The following is a 16,244-nucleotide window of genomic DNA, read 5'->3' on the forward strand; positions in this document are numbered from 1 at the left end:
GTCATGTTCTAAAGCTAGGCTGACTGAACCTCCCCTCCACTCTGTGACTTTAATAATTTAGTTGTGTCTTACTTCATAGCATCTAGTAAATGGGGGCATTCATTGTACCTACCTGGAAGAAGTTTTGTGAAAATTAAAATGTAAAAGATTTAGAATTGTCCAATGTGTAATAAGAATTTAATAAGCATTATGTATTGTCTGTATGAGTTCATTGGCAGTCAGCTACATATTGATTGTGATATGATCATCTTTGATTTTCACTTTTGCCTTTTCATTCAACTACATAATCATTTCCTCCAGAGCAGGATTTTCTATATCTGATTATGACATGCAATAGTTTGATGTATACAATTTAATTTGATATATAATTTAAGTCTGAAAAGAAGGTGTATGTGACTATACTCTGAAATAATGCATTTTGGTTATGGCAGGAAAAACCATGAGATGCCCATAAATAGTGTTCCAGTTGGGCTTGTCATGTTAGATGGCACACTTGAAGATTTATTTATTTTTATTGGAAAGTCAGACATACAGAGAGGAGGAGAGACAGAGAGGAAGATCTTCTGTCCGATGATTCACTCCTCAAGTGACCACAATGGCCGGTGCTGCACTGATCTGAAGCCGGGAACCAGGAACCTCTTCTAGGTCTCCCACATGGATGCAGGGTCCCAAAGCATTGGGCCATCCTTGACTGCTTTCTCAGGCCACAAGCAGGGAGCTGGATGGGAAGTGGAGCTGCTGGGATTAGAACCGGCGCCCATATGGGACCCGGCGTGTTCAAGACAAGGACTTCAGCCGCTAGGCCACTGTGCCGGACCCAGAAAGCACACTTGAGTTGAAAGGCTGTCCCCTGCAGCTCTGTCCAGCAGCTAAGGTCTGAGGATGTTTCATGGGCAGTGGGAGACTGTAGAAAAGCATTCTAGAGTTGGGATGATGCAAGTAGAATATCCTGTTGTCCTTTCCCATGGCTCTAACTCCAGTGCTCAGCTCTTTATATCTTCCCTTCCAGGCTGAGGACAAGAAAGCTACGCTTCCTGCAGGTCTGTCAGCTGCAGAGAAAGCGGATGCCCATGAGGAAGAAGAGCTTCGAGCAGCTGAAGAGGTGCATGGTTGATAGAGGCTCTCTGAGGTTTCCGTTTAAGTCATTTGCTGCTGGGAGGATGGGGTGGGAGTGTGGAGATGTGGGAAATAACTATTGAGTTTCACCCTCAAGACCCATGTGTACCCGCTGCTCCAGCGCTGTGGCCGGAATGCTCACTGCTGCCTCTCCCCATCCCTCTTTCAGCAGCGTATCCAGTCACTGATGACCACAATGACCGCCATGGCAAATGAGGAGGTGAGAGGGCAGCCACTGTTGGGGAAGGGGCCAGGTAGTACTTGACACCAGCAACATCTGGCTCTGTTTTGAGGGACCTTCTGCCACAGCACCCAGCTTCTTCAGGCTGCTGTCCTCAGCACCCAGGGCTCCTGGTGCTTAGGGTCTGTCTCCAGGAAGCCTTTCTAAGTATATAGTGCTGCTGTCCACAGGGACCTCCAGCATGAGGGCCTCCCTACAGGGATGACTCCTAGGGGTGGAGCACCTGGGGTCACCATAACCCATGCCAAAGGAGCCGTTGCCACTGCTTCCTTCCCACGCTGCTGTGGAGGGAAGTGAAATACTGTATTTATGTTTGCTCCTTCTACAGCTCAAGCCCTGTGTAGGGGATTAGCCACATGTTGTGAAGGGATTGCTCCTTTTGAAGGTGGAAAAGGACCAGATAATCAGGATTAGTTGGGGCTTCTGAGATTGCTTGTTGTGTCTCATTTGCTGTTTTGTACCAAAGTCCTAGCACCCCCCAAGGCCCCTGCAGGCTCTCCTTAGTTGACCCACAGGAGGAGTGATGGGGATGGGGTCCTGAGGATACAGAATGGTTTGCCAGGAGGAAGCAGGCATGTGGAGCATCTAGTACAGTCACAGGAATAACTTGGGAAGAAGCAGCATGAGGCATTTGTTCTAAGGCTTATTGCTTCCTTGTTGATGAAAACGTGGACAGACTCCAAGTTAGTGTTTAATTCTGAGAGTGTCATCCACAGTGTGACAGCGCAGCTCATTCAGCTTTTCTTGTGCTATGAAAGACAAGGCCCCTTGGAGATCCCTCCAACTGAACTGCTGATCTCAGAACCCCAACCATGAAGAGACTATGTCAGCCAGTAGATTCTGAATAGATTTCATCGCGATTGGAACAGCGAGATTGGCAGCAATTCAGAACTGTTGAACTATCAAAACTGCTTGAGCAGGACCCTCGGAGTGCGCCTCACATTGGGGACCTGGGATGGGTGGGAGGCTGGGTGGGTTTTTTTTCCTTTGTTTCTCCCCTGATCCCAGATACAGGGGAAAAAATGATGATGTTAGTGTGGAAACAATGGTATTACCCACTTTCCTGTAGCCCTTGACCCTTTGTACCCTAATCAACTAAGTAAGATTGTTAAAAAAATAAATAATAATAATAAAAAAAAGAAAGACAAGGCCTTGACAGCACACCTTCTGTGTGATTGCAGAGCCGTCTGACTGCCAGCTCCGTGGGCCAGATCGTGGGCCTCTGCTCTGCTGAGATCAAGCAAATTGTGTCCGAGTATGCAGAGAAGGTAGGTGACCCCAGCACTACAGTGTGTGCCTCAAGGAATGTCCCAAGGATTGGTTCTCGAACTTCCCATCCCCTTCGCCTAGCAAGGAAGGAGTCTGCTTATAATTCATCAGCATGTTAGCCCACAGGGTACATGCACTGGCCGCCACACAGACAGTAGGATTTGTCCATAGCTGAATTAACTTTCTTCTGCAGTGCCCATGTTTGTATGAGTATTAAGAGAAAACTTGACTAGGGACAGTTGTCACATCTGATAGCCTTGAAGCCTGAGATGTGTCACAAGCATTTTTCCTTCTTTTCGGCTTCTTACAAGTCAGGCTCATTGCAGCAATGGGACTGAGGAATGTAGTTTTTTTGCCATATAGTGGATAAATCCCATAACTCAACCAAGTCCAAGGCAGAAATTACTATTCTTTATTAAAAGGACTTTCAGGAACAGAAGCCTGAAAGTCATATTTCAGCATTAGCTTTTTCCTTCCATCCTAAGAATAGGCAAAAGGACCTTGACTGTTTCCAGGAGGCAGTCATCAGTCATCTGCACATAACTGATTCTGGTCTGGCTGAGATGTTAAGTATCAGTGAAGTCAGATTTACAGAGCGTTGTTTCACATCGCTCTTTCTCCTACCATACTCAGTCCGCCCACTTAAAGTGTTGATGCCGGTTGAAACTTCCACCTTTCCTCTTCTGAGAAGCCTCAACAACTGATTAGTTCTGCCCTGACCCTCTGTGCAGTATTCTGAAGTGATGGCCGAAGAGCGTCACCTGGAATCCAGAGGGATGATGTACTGTAGGCACGGCAGGCTGCCATCTCCCACCACACCAGGGTCTTCCGTCTTCCTCAGACATGTCTGGATGTTCCTTTGTTTCCTTACCCGCCTGGAGACACTTCTCAGTGTGGGCTTTCAAACCCACTCTTGCAGAATCCAGAGTGCCCACCTGAGAATTACGACACCAATCGAAATAGCATTTCAGACTTGACCAGAAAGGAAATTAAGTTATCCTGAGGTGCAGATGCACTTGAAAGGCTTGAAGGCGCAGTTGTAGGGAGAGGGACTAAGTCAGTGCTCAGCACACACCTGAATGGCAAGTGTGTGGGTCTTTCCCTGCCCTTGAGTTGCCACAGCACTGCTCAGCCCTCTAGAGTTTGCACTCTAGTGTGACTATGCATTGCTGTTTCTGTAGGGTCCTTGTGTTTTGTTTTTGGACTTGCCCACTGAAAGCAGATAGAAGCTTAAATTATTAAACACAGAGGTACTGAGCGCAAATCAGCAGGCAGGTTCCTTCTCAACCCTCTCCCTGCCCCAGGTCCTGATTCTGCATTTTGCATGTCCACTTTGCCTGCTTAGCATCTGAACTTTCTCTTTCTCACCCTTGTACAGTAACCTCTGCCCAGTTCTTATGGCTGAATTTTACTGTCCACCCTGTACTAGTCTCAGTCTCCACCCTACCCTTCCAGATAAGAGTAAAGTTAGAATTTTGACTGGCAGCAATGTCAAATTTCCTAAAAACAGATGTAGTTAAACTCATAGCGAACTGGAGCTCTCTTACTCAGTGCTGAGTTGTTTGCGTTTTCACTGCATGAGCTATGTAGTGTTAAAGCTGATGGCTTTTAAAACTAAGTTATCTTTAAACCCATTTCTGTATCCCAATTATTATATATTTACATGTTATCTTACAGTCAGTTGTAAATCTAGCAGGTGGCTAGAAGACAGTAGGATAGCACAGCCTTTTCAGTGGTGCCCTGACTGCCATCTGTCCCCCTACTTCCCAGCTTTGGGACGATGCTGGTCATTTAAACTGCCTGTGCTCTGGTGTCGCCATCACAAAGTGAGGGTAATGTTGCTTTTGTTTGCAGTGCACTAGCAGACGGGACTCTTCATATCTGTGTGTTATGTGTCCACACACTCACGCTCGTGGCTTTCAAATAAGCTAATGCTGTTAGTCCAGCATGACCTAGCAGTTCAAGCTTTGATCATTGGCTGTCTAACCCACTGCTGTAGTAACTGTAGCTCTTCGGACCACCAAGAGAACTGATGATTTCATTTTTCTGTTTACTCCATTTTACCTGCAAGTTGTCTGTTCTAGACGTTAGCGTTTTAGCTTAGACTGTGGTATTTTTTTCATATAAATTAAACCAGCATTCTATATTTACATATTTACCACAGAGATGGCAAAATTTCTCAGGTGCTTCATTTTTTTTCCCATTACATGCAAAGCATTTGTATGTAAATTGGTCCATCTTTTTCTTTGTTATTTCTATATGTCTGATAAAGTAGCCCATTATCTTTTACTCATCTTTAATTCTTTAACCTATGTACAGTTTATTTAGTCTAAAGTGCAAATCAGGTTTTTTTATTCTTGTAACCATTTATCAAGCAAGTTATACTCATTTTGGAATACCTTATTATTACTAAATGGTTAAATAACTCCATATTTTATTGGTTTTCCCTTCTAAGGTTTATCCAAAAGGTGAGGAAATTACAGATAGACACGGGCAGTGTTGAGGGATAAAATGGTCCAGGCGAAGAAAGATGAGAGAGAAATGTTTCTACTTTCCACCTTGGGTGTAGGAGAAAGAGATTGTTCTCTCTATTGTCGGGCTAGGAAGGGAAGTGGTTACATGATACCACCTTCAGGTCAGGGGGCAGGGGTTTTTTGACTGACAGGTAGTTTATTGGGATTACATAAAGTGGGGGAGGTGTGGCTTCCCACTCATGACCCTAAACTAGCTACCTAACTGTTCTGTTTCATTACCCTCTTAAAGATTTCCAACCTTTGATCTTAAAGATTTGCTGAATGATGCAGATTATCACATCTTCTGTAACTACCTCATGCTGATTTGGAACATCTATTTCTGACTAATGAAGAAAAGGGACAAGATAATTTTTGGAGGATAAAGTGTGAAAATGATTTTGTGACCAAAGAGTAAATTAAGCAGGCTGCTTAGTACAAGTGTTTGGAAAGTCAGCAGGCCTTGGGATATAAAAACTAGGTTAAAAAAAAGTGCAGACTGCTTTCATTTGTAACGTTCCCAAGTTCATGTGATAATTAATCCATGTATCAGAGCATGCCTCTGACATATGTAACTCAATTTATTTTGGTTCCTGTGAAAACAGCGAAGAGGAAGGTGAAGAAGCTTCCAGATAGAGATTTCATAGGCTCTGGGCCAAGTAGCTCCATCTCCCTCTGATTCCAAGGGTAGCACCCTTCCCAGAATGGGCTTAATTAGGCACTGTTGTGCTTTTTGGTGTTGATGTCTGATATTCTTACTGCATCATGGCCTTCATTTGTACAGGGAAGAAGAATCTAGTATTAATATTTGCAGAATACCGGAAGCCTGATTGCATGAAAAATGCTCCGTCCTCTGTCACCTAAGCCTTTAGGAGCCTGCAGGGCAGGGAGGGTCTGCCTCTGATGTCATATATGACCATTTTGACTACTTTAATATTAGCCTAGCTGTTAATTCATTGCTCAGCTACCATCTCCCTAAGACAGGCTTTTAGAGCATTTTGTGGAGCTAGAGACACAGATCTGCCTTGGGGAATCAGAGAACTTTCTCTTTTGATGTTGTGTCATTCAGTTCTCGAAACAGTGTGCTGCCCCCTTGCGTGGCATCTTCCTCTTCAGGTCTTCATTATCACACTACCCGTGCGCGTTTGAAGCTTTCTGCTTAAGCGAATGTGAGTCCCATTTACCTCTACTCTGTAACCTCAGAGCCTCAACAAGCACCTGCCAGGCTCACAGAAATGTTTTTTTCCACGTTGCACATGGGGAAAATGAAAAAAAAAAAAACACCTGGAATTACAGGTTAAAGAGGTTTAGTAACTTGTTCAATACCATACAGCAAGAAAGCTGCCCGTCTGGTTCCAGGACTGTCTTTGAAAGCAGTTTTCTTTGGCCAGGTTGGAAGCTACTTAGGGAGAAGCAGGAATAGCCTCCATTTTCATCCTTAATGTCCGCCTTCCAGGCTTTGCAGTGACCGTGCCTCCTTTAGACTCTGCCACTATCTGAGTGCCCATCCTGGGCCATGTGACATAGGCCGGGGCATCCTGGCAACCAACCACAGAAACAAGGAAAAGTGGAAGTGATGCAGTCCTGGCACTCACTCACAGCCACAGCTGTGCTGCTGAAAATGGCAGAATGCTTCCAGAGTGTCTGGGTGGCTTCGTGTCGGCGGAGGTGCACATCCCAGTGTTCTCATTCAGCTCTCTAACCGAAAGCCCGCGGCGTCGTCTTCCCTTCCAGAGTGACATGCATTTAGGTCATCAACGGACTTATTTCTGGAAGGAATATTTTTTTTCCCCAGTAGATTTTGGAAAATTACCTATCCAGCAATTATGAAATACTGGCAGTGCTGCTTCTGACCTTTTCACTCAGAGAACCCTGCTCTGGCAGTTAGCCGCTTTTTATGTTGGAAGTTAAATTGGGAGAAGTCTCATCAGGTATTCAGAGCCTACGCGTGGGCAAGGTTGTATGTGCGAAAGCCAGAGCTGAGAAGGCAGACGATGACATTTGACCAGAACACGTTACTTTTTACTCTGCTTTGTGATGCAACTGGCAGGGACTGTCTCTTCACTTCTGTCACTCAGTATAGCCTGGGCAGTGTCTTATAATGAGAGGACCTCTGTCCAGTAGGATGTGTAGATTGCCTTTATCAGCCTTCAGCACTAGGAGTTGTAGGGGCTGCAGCAGCCTTAGCACATCCCTCTGCCTTTGTTTTTTTTTTGTCATCCTTTTCTCTTCGTGGTTGTTGCCTTAAAGGCTTTCTACAGACTATAAAAGCCTTAAAGCTCCCTCCTCTTGCCTTCATGTATTTTCCTAAGGAAGCACTCTTCTTTTTTACCATGCCTTGGTCCACATGCTGCTCCCAGGCTGGTTGTGGCCAGGAGTTGTGCCCTGAGATTGGCAGCTTCTTTGAACTAGGGATTAATGGGAGAACATGATTCCTCCAAAGGAAGTGGTTGCTGTTACTAAACCTAAGTATGCTGGGCACACACAGCACTGAGCAGCTCCCTTGTTTTGGCCTCAAGGAAATTCATCTAATTACATTCGATGGAATTGGCCTAAAATAACCTTCTGTTAATATATTGTTTCCTCTTAAGGTAGTGTCCTTTATGTTTTTTTTCCTCGCATGATTAAAAAAAAAAAAAAGAATCACAGAGCAAAGAACGTAAGAAAACTCTACCACACCCCAAATGCCTGAAAATTGGAAGCTCATTCCAGGTCTTTCCCCTAGTGTCAGGGTCCCACTTCCTGCCTTAGGGATCTGCCTTAGCAAAAGTTGGAATCTGGAGTGGAGCTGAGATGCAGTTCCAGACACATCCAGTGTGGGAAGCAGTCACTCCTGCCCATGCCTTAACCACTAGTCTCAGTGCTCACATCTGCTGTGATTTTGTAGCTCTTTCACAACTTCTGGTTAGCATATGAAAGCTTAAACTTCATACAACAATTTTGGGAATATTTTAAAACCCAAGTTTGAAGTGTTTGTGTTTGTTTTTATTTTTGTTTTTGTTGTTGTTTTGTGTGTGTGCCAAAGAGCTTGCAGAATCAACTCCCTCAATGGGTTTGATTTTTATTTTTCAGCAAATGCCTACCAAGTACATCCTATGCATAGGCAGTGTAGGTATAAGGGACAGGGGTGGGGTTATAAGTGAGGGTGCCACTAGGGATGTCCCCATCAGGATCAACCAGTAAACAGATAAACTAAAGTGGCACAATTAGAATATTTTCATACTGGATGCTACTAGCTACCTGTTTTGTGTTGGTATTTGAAAATGTCACTGTCTGCCTGGAGAAAAGTGATCAACATAAGTGATATTGAACCCTTTTCCCTGGCAATAATTAGATAGAACTGATAAATTTTTAAATTTAATTTGTTAGTATTGCTTACGTAGTTGAGAGGGCTGCACACCCATGCAGGCCTCTGGATTAGGTTGTGGGGAGGATTAAGGTATGGAGGAAGGTGGGTGAGACAAGTGTTTTAGTTTTCTTATTTTATTCTCCTGGTCTGCTGAGAGGAAGGTAGGGGGACAGCTGCTTGCTGTAAAACTGCATCAGCACCTGAGTGTGGGGACAGTCACTTGATAATGCCCTAGACACCCCCTGTGGGGTGAACGTTCCCAGGTGCTACTTGAGTGATTTGTGAGTTCTGACACATATACCTGTGCATGCAACTGCCTGGTCAGTTCTACTACAAGCCCCCTCTCTCCTGTGAACTGACAGTTACTATAGCCTAGCTCAGCCCCCCTATCCCACCACAGTCCCAGTCTTCATGCATGCCAGGCTAGTCAGGGTCACTCCAAATAACTCCCATCAGACTCACTCCCATTCCCAGTTTCTGCATATGCCAACATGTGCTGCAGCCTAGCTTGGCCAATCCTGCCTTCCATTTGGCTCTAGTGCACATCCGTGGGTGCTGAAGCTAAAGCTCAGGCTCGTCCACCCCCAGTCTTGGCCTACACATATGCCCGTGGATGTTACAGCCTTACCCAGCCCGGTCCATCCACAGCCGTAGTTCTCACACTCACTAGTGGGAGCTGCAGCCTCACAGGTGAGTTCCCAAAGTTCAGCTACCAGGCTGGTTTCCAGTCCCAGTTACCTATAGCTGGGGAGAACTGAAACATTTTGTAGGTAGATGAGGTAGGATTGGAAAATGGGAGACTGGAGCCTGAATGCAGATAACCACAGAGGGTCACACGAAGCTCAGCGTCTGGGAGCATCTTTGTTAGTGAATTCAGCCTGAGCTGGAACCCCTGTGACTTCTGGTGAGCTGCCCCAGCTCAGAAAACAGGTGTACCACTTGCAGGGATTGGTGGCATGTGGAGCTGGGGGAGAACAGGGAGGGGTTGCCTCTTGGGAACCTTCTACTCGTGCCCACCGAGAAAGCCCCAGGGTGAGATCATGTCAGGTATGGATGTACGGTAGATTTTAAACTTCATTCTATACTCCATGCACATACTGTGACAGGTATTAGAGGCATAATTTTCCACATCTGTAAGCTCTCAAAGTGCCCAGAGTTCATCTTTCATCACTGTATCCCTGTTGCCTGATGCATAATAAATTTTCAGTGGTTTTTAACAGACTCTGTTTTTAACCTTGACTCTGAAGACATACCGAACAGCCATTAATGTCGATTGCTTTTCATAAAGTAGGCTCTTCTGTGACATTGTGGAGGATAACTCCTTGTAGACACCTACCAATGGTGGGCTGTACGCTTGTCTCTTTGCCTAACTCTCAGACCTAGACTTTTTCTGTTCTTTGAGGGCTAGAGATTTTCCAGTTTTCATTGTGAATCCCTAGTGTTGGCGTAAAGAGGTTTTCCACAAATGTTTGTTGAGGGAAGAAAGAAGGAACAAGAAGAGTTTTCACAGTGGTTTTCCTCCATGGCACAACTTAGGCATTGGAGGGAGCATGGAAGAGCTAACACCCTAAGTGCCAGGAGCTAGACTGACTAGACTGACTCAGGTCCGCTTCTCCTCATTGAGTCTTGACTCATATCATTCTGCTGTTTTTTCTAGCTTTTGTCCATGATACTTTGACTCCTTTTTTTGCTGTTGGTTTCATTCTTGGACCTCTTGTTCTTTGTAGATTTATCTGTGGAAATGTTTTGAGGCCTGGCGTTGACGTGGTGTTCTAGGGAGAATGTTTTTGTTTCTGCCAAGCACCCAGAGTCATGCCTGTCCAGGCTCATTGTACAGACTTGCAGGGTTTTTAAACCTTGTGGGTAAGTGAATTTAGGTACAGAACTGCAGCAGGGTTAGGCTGTTAGCAATCTCTCTGCAAATGTTTTCTCTCTTACTCCTGTATCAAAGTTCACACAGGTTACTTGTTACTGAATGAGAAATGTTATTTCTTGAGATCTCTGGTTTGAATGAATACCCTCAGAACAAAAGCTGAGTTCTCTGAGTATATGTCCTTCACATTGTCTCTTGCTTTGTGGCCTAATAGAATTTCTTAACATTCTTTCTAGATGCTGTATTTAACAATAACAAATAATATTTTGCATAGTCCATTTAATGTTTTCAACTGGAAAATCCAACAAAGTACTAGAAGCTTAAGTCTCTGTTTACTTTTGTGGAGAGGCTCAAGAGGTAGGGATTGTTTGTAACTGTCAGCTTAACATGGTGGCCACACTTGGGTGAAGGAGGAGGGTAGGGAGAGATCCCTGTATGGTGTGTTGGTATGTGAATAACCTTTTAGGTCTCTTTCAATTATAAAAATATATAGTTTCAGCTAAAGTAATCATTTTTTGTTTCTCTTGAGAGTTTACCATGTTGAACTGGTTTAATATTGAGTGACATTTAAATCTGTCGTCCTTAAAAACAGGAGTTGCAAATATCTGTCAGCTATTAGAAAATATTGGATTCATACTAAAGTCATCTTAATCCACACTGTGGCTTTGAAAGCACGTTCTTAATCTAGAATTGTGGATCAAAATTAGATTGGCCCTTTAGCCCTCACTCCAATGTAAACACAATTCAAATATTTGGTGTTCTTTGACAAACAGTGCATTTCGTAAGTAGAAATCAGTTAAGGTGCCCAAGGGTTGAATTTTTACTGTCAGGGATTTAGCATAAAGGTACTCTCTTTCTCCATCTGTCCAACTTGGTATCATTGATCAAGGTCTAATTTGGAACTCCTCAGCTCTCTTTCCCATTGTAACCCCCAGTGAACAATGGTTAATGAACCTTGCTGCGTTAAGAACCTGTTTCTGTCTTCATCAGTCTGCGTTCTCTTGGATTTGAAGAGAGTATCTGAACAAGAATCTTAGATCAGTTGATGGAAAGTGTGTTTGAAATGAACAGTCACCTTTTCATTGACTAGATTAAGAACTCTCTTCAGTTCAGCCTTACAAGAAATCATCTCTGTCCAAAAATAACTTTCTGTGAAGCCTGTGAACTTTTCTGTTATAGAACAATTTCTAGGCTTACGGGTAAATGAGAGAACTCTCCAATTTAATCTGTACTTGAGACCTGTATGTGTGCATCTTACTCGTCTTAATGAGTTCATTTGATGGACTGGAGAATTCTCAGGGAAGTGGCGTGTCATGTCCTGATATGAGTGTGCATTTATGCTTTCTGGATAAGTCCAAATTTAAGGAACGCCATAAAACAGGATTGTTACCAAGCAATAAAAGAAAGCATTTTGAAAGCAGTATTCATTTGGAACACATATGAAGGTTCTTTGAAAAGTTGAAGGTGGAATTAAAAGATAAGTGTATTTTGCTATCAAAATTTTTTGAGAACTCTGCATACTAGGGAGTCTTTTAAAAGATCATGGATACTGTTATTCTGAGAATCGTTATCTACAGATCAGATTGACTTTGAAAACCACTAGTTAAAAAAGTGAAACAGAATAAATCAGATAATTAGTTAACTATCTAAAATAAATGCATGGAAAATGTGTATTGTGAAATTTTATTAACAAATACAACTGATCTTTTAATTCTGTTTTTCAGTGAGCTTTTTGAAGTGCCCTCAGGCTATCATGCAGATGGAGATTTGTATAGAGACTTCAGGGTTCTTTTTTAGTACTGCAAACATTTTCTCTCTGTGTGGTTATCCAGATCACCTGAACAGTAAAAGGGGGGAATGAGGAAATACTTTCTGTTCATATGACGTGAAATTTGAGTGGCCCAGTCAGTTAGGTCTACAAAGGAGTCTTGCGGGACTCATGGTGCTCAAAATTCAGATCTAGCTAGATAGCTGGCTAGCCAGTTTGGAAATTTTCATTTCAGAAGTCAAGAGGGTTACTGGTCTTCCTGCTGTAAGAGTTCTTTTAAGAGTCCTTATAAGTGAAGTTTGTAGGTCGTAGTTTTAAAGTAAGGTTGTATGTGTGTGCCATTCACTGGTAGGAGTTTGGCATTGTGGCATAGTGGGTAAAGCTGCCCATTTGTGATACCAGAACCCCATACAATTGCTAGTTTAAGTCTCAGCTGCACCACTTCCCTGCTAATGTGCCAAGGAAAGCAGCAGAAGAGGGCCCAAGTGGTTGGGCTCCTGCAGTTATATATGAAATCTGAAAGAAGTTTCAGACTCCTGGCTTCAGCTTGGCCCAGCCCTGGCCCATGTGGGCATCTGGGGAATGAACCAGCAGGTAGAAGATTGATCTCTCTCTCTCTCTCTCTCTCTGTAATTCTTCCAAATAAATAAACATGAATCTTTTTTTAAAAAATGAATTTGAGATTGATAGGGAGTTAATTTTTTTTTATTTTCTTGGGTTTAGTTTAAAGAGCAGTTCATCAACATAAAATCTGTTAAGACTTGGAGACAGAAATGAATCAGTGTGTGCTCAGCCACTGTGACCAGAGGGGTCTGTGGGTTGATGACACCCATAGAGGTTGGACCTACCTGCTTCAGTGGATCTTATTCTGGAAATCAGAGTGATAGCTAAAGGAGGTCAGGATATCCAAGAATAATCAATCTCTCTCTTCCCTACCACTTTCTCCCTGCCCCCATCTCTCGTTTAGTCTCTCTGTATAACTCTGCTTTTCAAATAAGTGTTTAAAAACAAGCAGAAAAGCAGGTCTGGCATTGTGGTGTTACAAGTTACGCCGTCTCCTGAGATGCAAGCATACCTTAGGAATGCTAGTAAGCATCCCAGCTACTGTGTTTCCACTCCAGCTCACTGCTAATGTGGCCAGGAAAGCAGCCAAAGATCACCTGACTGCTTGGGCCCTTGATATCCACATGAGAGATGTGCATGGGGTTCCATTTGGGAAAGCGAACCAGTGGATAGAACATGCTCTCTCAATCTCTGTGCCTCTATAACACCACCTTTCAAATAAGTAAATATTTATTGTAAAGATTTATTTTTATTGGAAAGTCAGATATACAGAGAAGAGGAGAGACAGAGAGGGTGATCTTCCGTCTGATTATTTATTCCTGAAGCCACTGCAAAAGCCACAGCCAAAGCTGAGCCGATCCAAAGCCAGGAACCAGGAATTAGGAGCTTCCTCTGGGTCTCCCACATGGGTGTAGGGTCCCAAGGCTTTGGGCCATCCTTGACTGCTTTCCCAGGCTACAAGCAAGGAGCTGGGTGGGAAGTGGAACCACTGGGATTAGAACAAGCACCCAAATGGGATCCCAGTATGTGCAAGCACCCAAATGGGATCCCAGTATTTAGCTGCTAGGGTACCACACTGAGCCCCAAATAAAAAAAAATTTTTTTTAAAGATGTTAACATCAAACATTGAAAACTACTATGTAGGGTTTTTCTAGGGAATAGGAAATTAATCCAATTTGGGGTGTCAATAAGTCATGAATTAAAAGGTTTATATAATTCTGCTAGTAAGGTAAAATGGTCTGAGAGTGTAAGTCAGTGTCAAGGAATCTAAGTGGGATATAAAATAAAAAGCTGAAATGGACTGTAAGAGAAAAGCTGTTAACCTCTGTATAGTATACAGAAGTGGCTAACCCAGCAGCAGAGCTCAGGGTGAGCCAACAATATTATTAATTCTATTACTTCTGACAAATATTTTGGAACTAGATCATGTTCTTTTACCATCCCACTTTTAATACCTCAAAAATAATCTTCCTAAACAGTTTCTCCTTCCACAGACTACAGATTATTAATAAATTTTACAAGGTTTGCTTATTTGAAAGGCATCGTTACAGAGGGAAAGGAGAGAGAGACGGAGAGAGATTGGCATTCATTCACTAACTCTCTCCTGAGATGGCTACAATGGCCAGAACTGGGCTAGACTGAAGCTGAGACCCACGCCTTCCAGGTCTCCCAAATGGGTGCAGAGGCCCAAGGACTTGGGGAATTCTCTGCTGCTTTCCCAGGCCACCAGCAGGAAGCTAGGAAAGAAGTGGAGCAGCAAAGACTTAAACTAGCATCTAAATGGGATGATGATGCTACAGGAAAAAGCCTCGCTTGCTTTGCCACAGCCCAGCCCCAGATTATTAATATCTCAATATGTCCAAAATTAATTTTTAAAAGTAAGCCTAATTGCTGGAAACCCTGACAGGCTAATTTTGGCATTTTCCAAAGTCTCAAGTTTAAAGCTGGACATGCTATTATACCTAATACTTAATTTTTTTAAATTTCTCTAATGGGCTACCAACCCACAAGGTAAAAAAAATCATAATCTTTGCCATTTTATCCAGCCACATCCTGCTGGAAGTTTTTTATTTCCAGAGTTGTTAAGCAGCAAAAGCTCGTCATCCATGAATAATGTTGAATTATTCAGAGGAATCCTTAACTAAAACAAATGTTGGTCATAACCATGTCATTTTGTCGTCCTCACTTTCCCATCTGTTTTATCCCTGGGTAACTGCCAGACTTCCAGGCTCATTATTCCCTCTGCCAATAAGCATGGACACTCCGGAAGGCTTGTGGTCACTCTGGGGGAGTCTCCTTAGGAGCAGCAGTGTGAGGAGGGCCCTGTAGGTGCCCTGGCACCCTGCGACTGCTGTCCCCTGGGTGGGGATGGGTTAGATGCACCCCAGCGAATTGAAATCCTTTCGGTTTGTCCTGCCTTTTTCCCCACAGCAGTCTGAGCTGTCAGCGGAAGAAAGTCCTGAAACATTAGGAACATCCCAGCTACATCATCGAAAAGTTATCTCCTTGAACAAGCAGATTCTGCAGAAGACCAAACATCTGGAAGAGGTTGGTTGTGTGGTTTTGTGTTTGTTTTGCTTTTTAGTAATTTTATTCAAGTAAATTCTTCACAGGAAAGGGAGAATTTATGAACTGAATTAAGATCTCTGTGGTAGATTCATCAAAAGAGATTCTAGAAAAGGGATTGGTGTACATCAGGCCTGAGACCATGCCAGTTACCACTAGTTACTCATAGTTGTTTTGGGGGTTTGGGGGCAGAATGTATGAATATCCATTTGTTAACTTTTTTGTGGCTGCTTTCAAGCAACAATGGCAGTTGAGAACTTGCAGTAGAGACGGTATGATCTACAAAACCCCAAGAAGTACTGTGTGGCCCGTTCCAAAAAAAGTCCACCAACATTTGTTACAGAAAAATTTCACAGGACAAATACAGCATTATTACAAGTATTTACTGAGCATGCTGCGTCCTAGGCACTGAAACAAGGGATGAAGAACAAACTGTGACCCTTGCTGTCAAGGATGTTAGGGGGGAAATGCCAACTAAGCAAATACATTGCACAGATCTTCATTTAATGAGAGCCATGACAAGTGATTGAGAAGACGCATGAGGTGCTGAGAGGGGAGGTGATATGGAGGACTGACACCGGAAACACGAGTGGGCTTTGGTTGAGCAGGAAGTCTGTACATGGAGGGCTAGGATGGGGACTTGAGGAACACTGTGAACAAGAACCAGAGAGAGGGACAGTCTTAGCCAGTTTCTGTTTTGTGACTGTAGAGTGCTGTGTGAGATGGTTAATTGTTAGTCTGCTCAGTTCAGAAGGCCATCCAGGAAGCCTCTGGAGGGGCTCAGGAGCATGATCACATTTGCAGGTTGTACCCTGTTCAATGTGGGATGAGGTAGGACAAGAATGAGAAAGGATTCAGGGAGAACTGTTACCCTCATGCAGTGGTGCAGACCTGAGCTATTGATCACTTTAAAGGAAGCTGTAGAAGATAGCATTTCAGAGTCATTGGCGATGGATGGGGCTGTTTGGAAACACCTTATGTATTTGCCC

The 16,244-nt window shown here is 43.5% G+C and overlaps 1 protein-coding gene across 2 annotated transcripts; it reads left to right on the plus strand.

The window, feature by feature from the left end:
- Window positions 1-836: 836 nt before the first annotated feature.
- On the plus strand, window positions 837-15,318 carry LOC121166802 (coiled-coil domain-containing protein 93-like). 2 transcript variants are annotated; one of them, XM_040996089.1, is made up of 4 exons: window positions 837-1,102; window positions 1,286-1,336; window positions 2,539-2,625; window positions 15,121-15,318. In XM_040996089.1, exons 1-4 carry the CDS (start codon window positions 965-967, stop codon window positions 15,289-15,291), a joined length of 447 nt encoding a protein of 148 aa, XP_040852023.1. In that variant the 5' UTR covers window positions 837-964; the 3' UTR covers window positions 15,292-15,318. The 2 variants fall into 2 exon arrangements, with proteins under 2 accessions (XP_040852023.1, XP_040852024.1); XM_040996090.1 differs by having other exon boundaries at window positions 1,289-1,336.
- Window positions 15,319-16,244: the final 926 nt, after the last annotated feature.

The sequence above is a fragment of the Ochotona curzoniae genome, unplaced genomic scaffold, assembly GCF_017591425.1.
Source record: "Ochotona curzoniae isolate NIBS_2020 unplaced genomic scaffold, NIBS_Ocur_1.0 patch235, whole genome shotgun sequence".
Classification (NCBI taxonomy): domain Eukaryota; kingdom Metazoa; phylum Chordata; class Mammalia; order Lagomorpha; family Ochotonidae; genus Ochotona; species Ochotona curzoniae.

Coding starts and splice junctions, on each gene's coding strand:
- LOC121166802 (XM_040996089.1), top strand. CDS start 965: ATGGCTCTAACTCCAGTGCTCAGCTCTTTATATCTTCCCTTCCAGGCT. Junction 1,337..2,538: donor CCGCCATGGCAAATGAGGAG/GTGAGAGGGCAG, acceptor GTGTGATTGCAG/AGCCGTCTGACTGCCAGCTC. Junction 2,626..15,120: donor TGTCCGAGTATGCAGAGAAG/GTAGGTGACCCC, acceptor TTTTCCCCACAG/CAGTCTGAGCTGTCAGCGGA.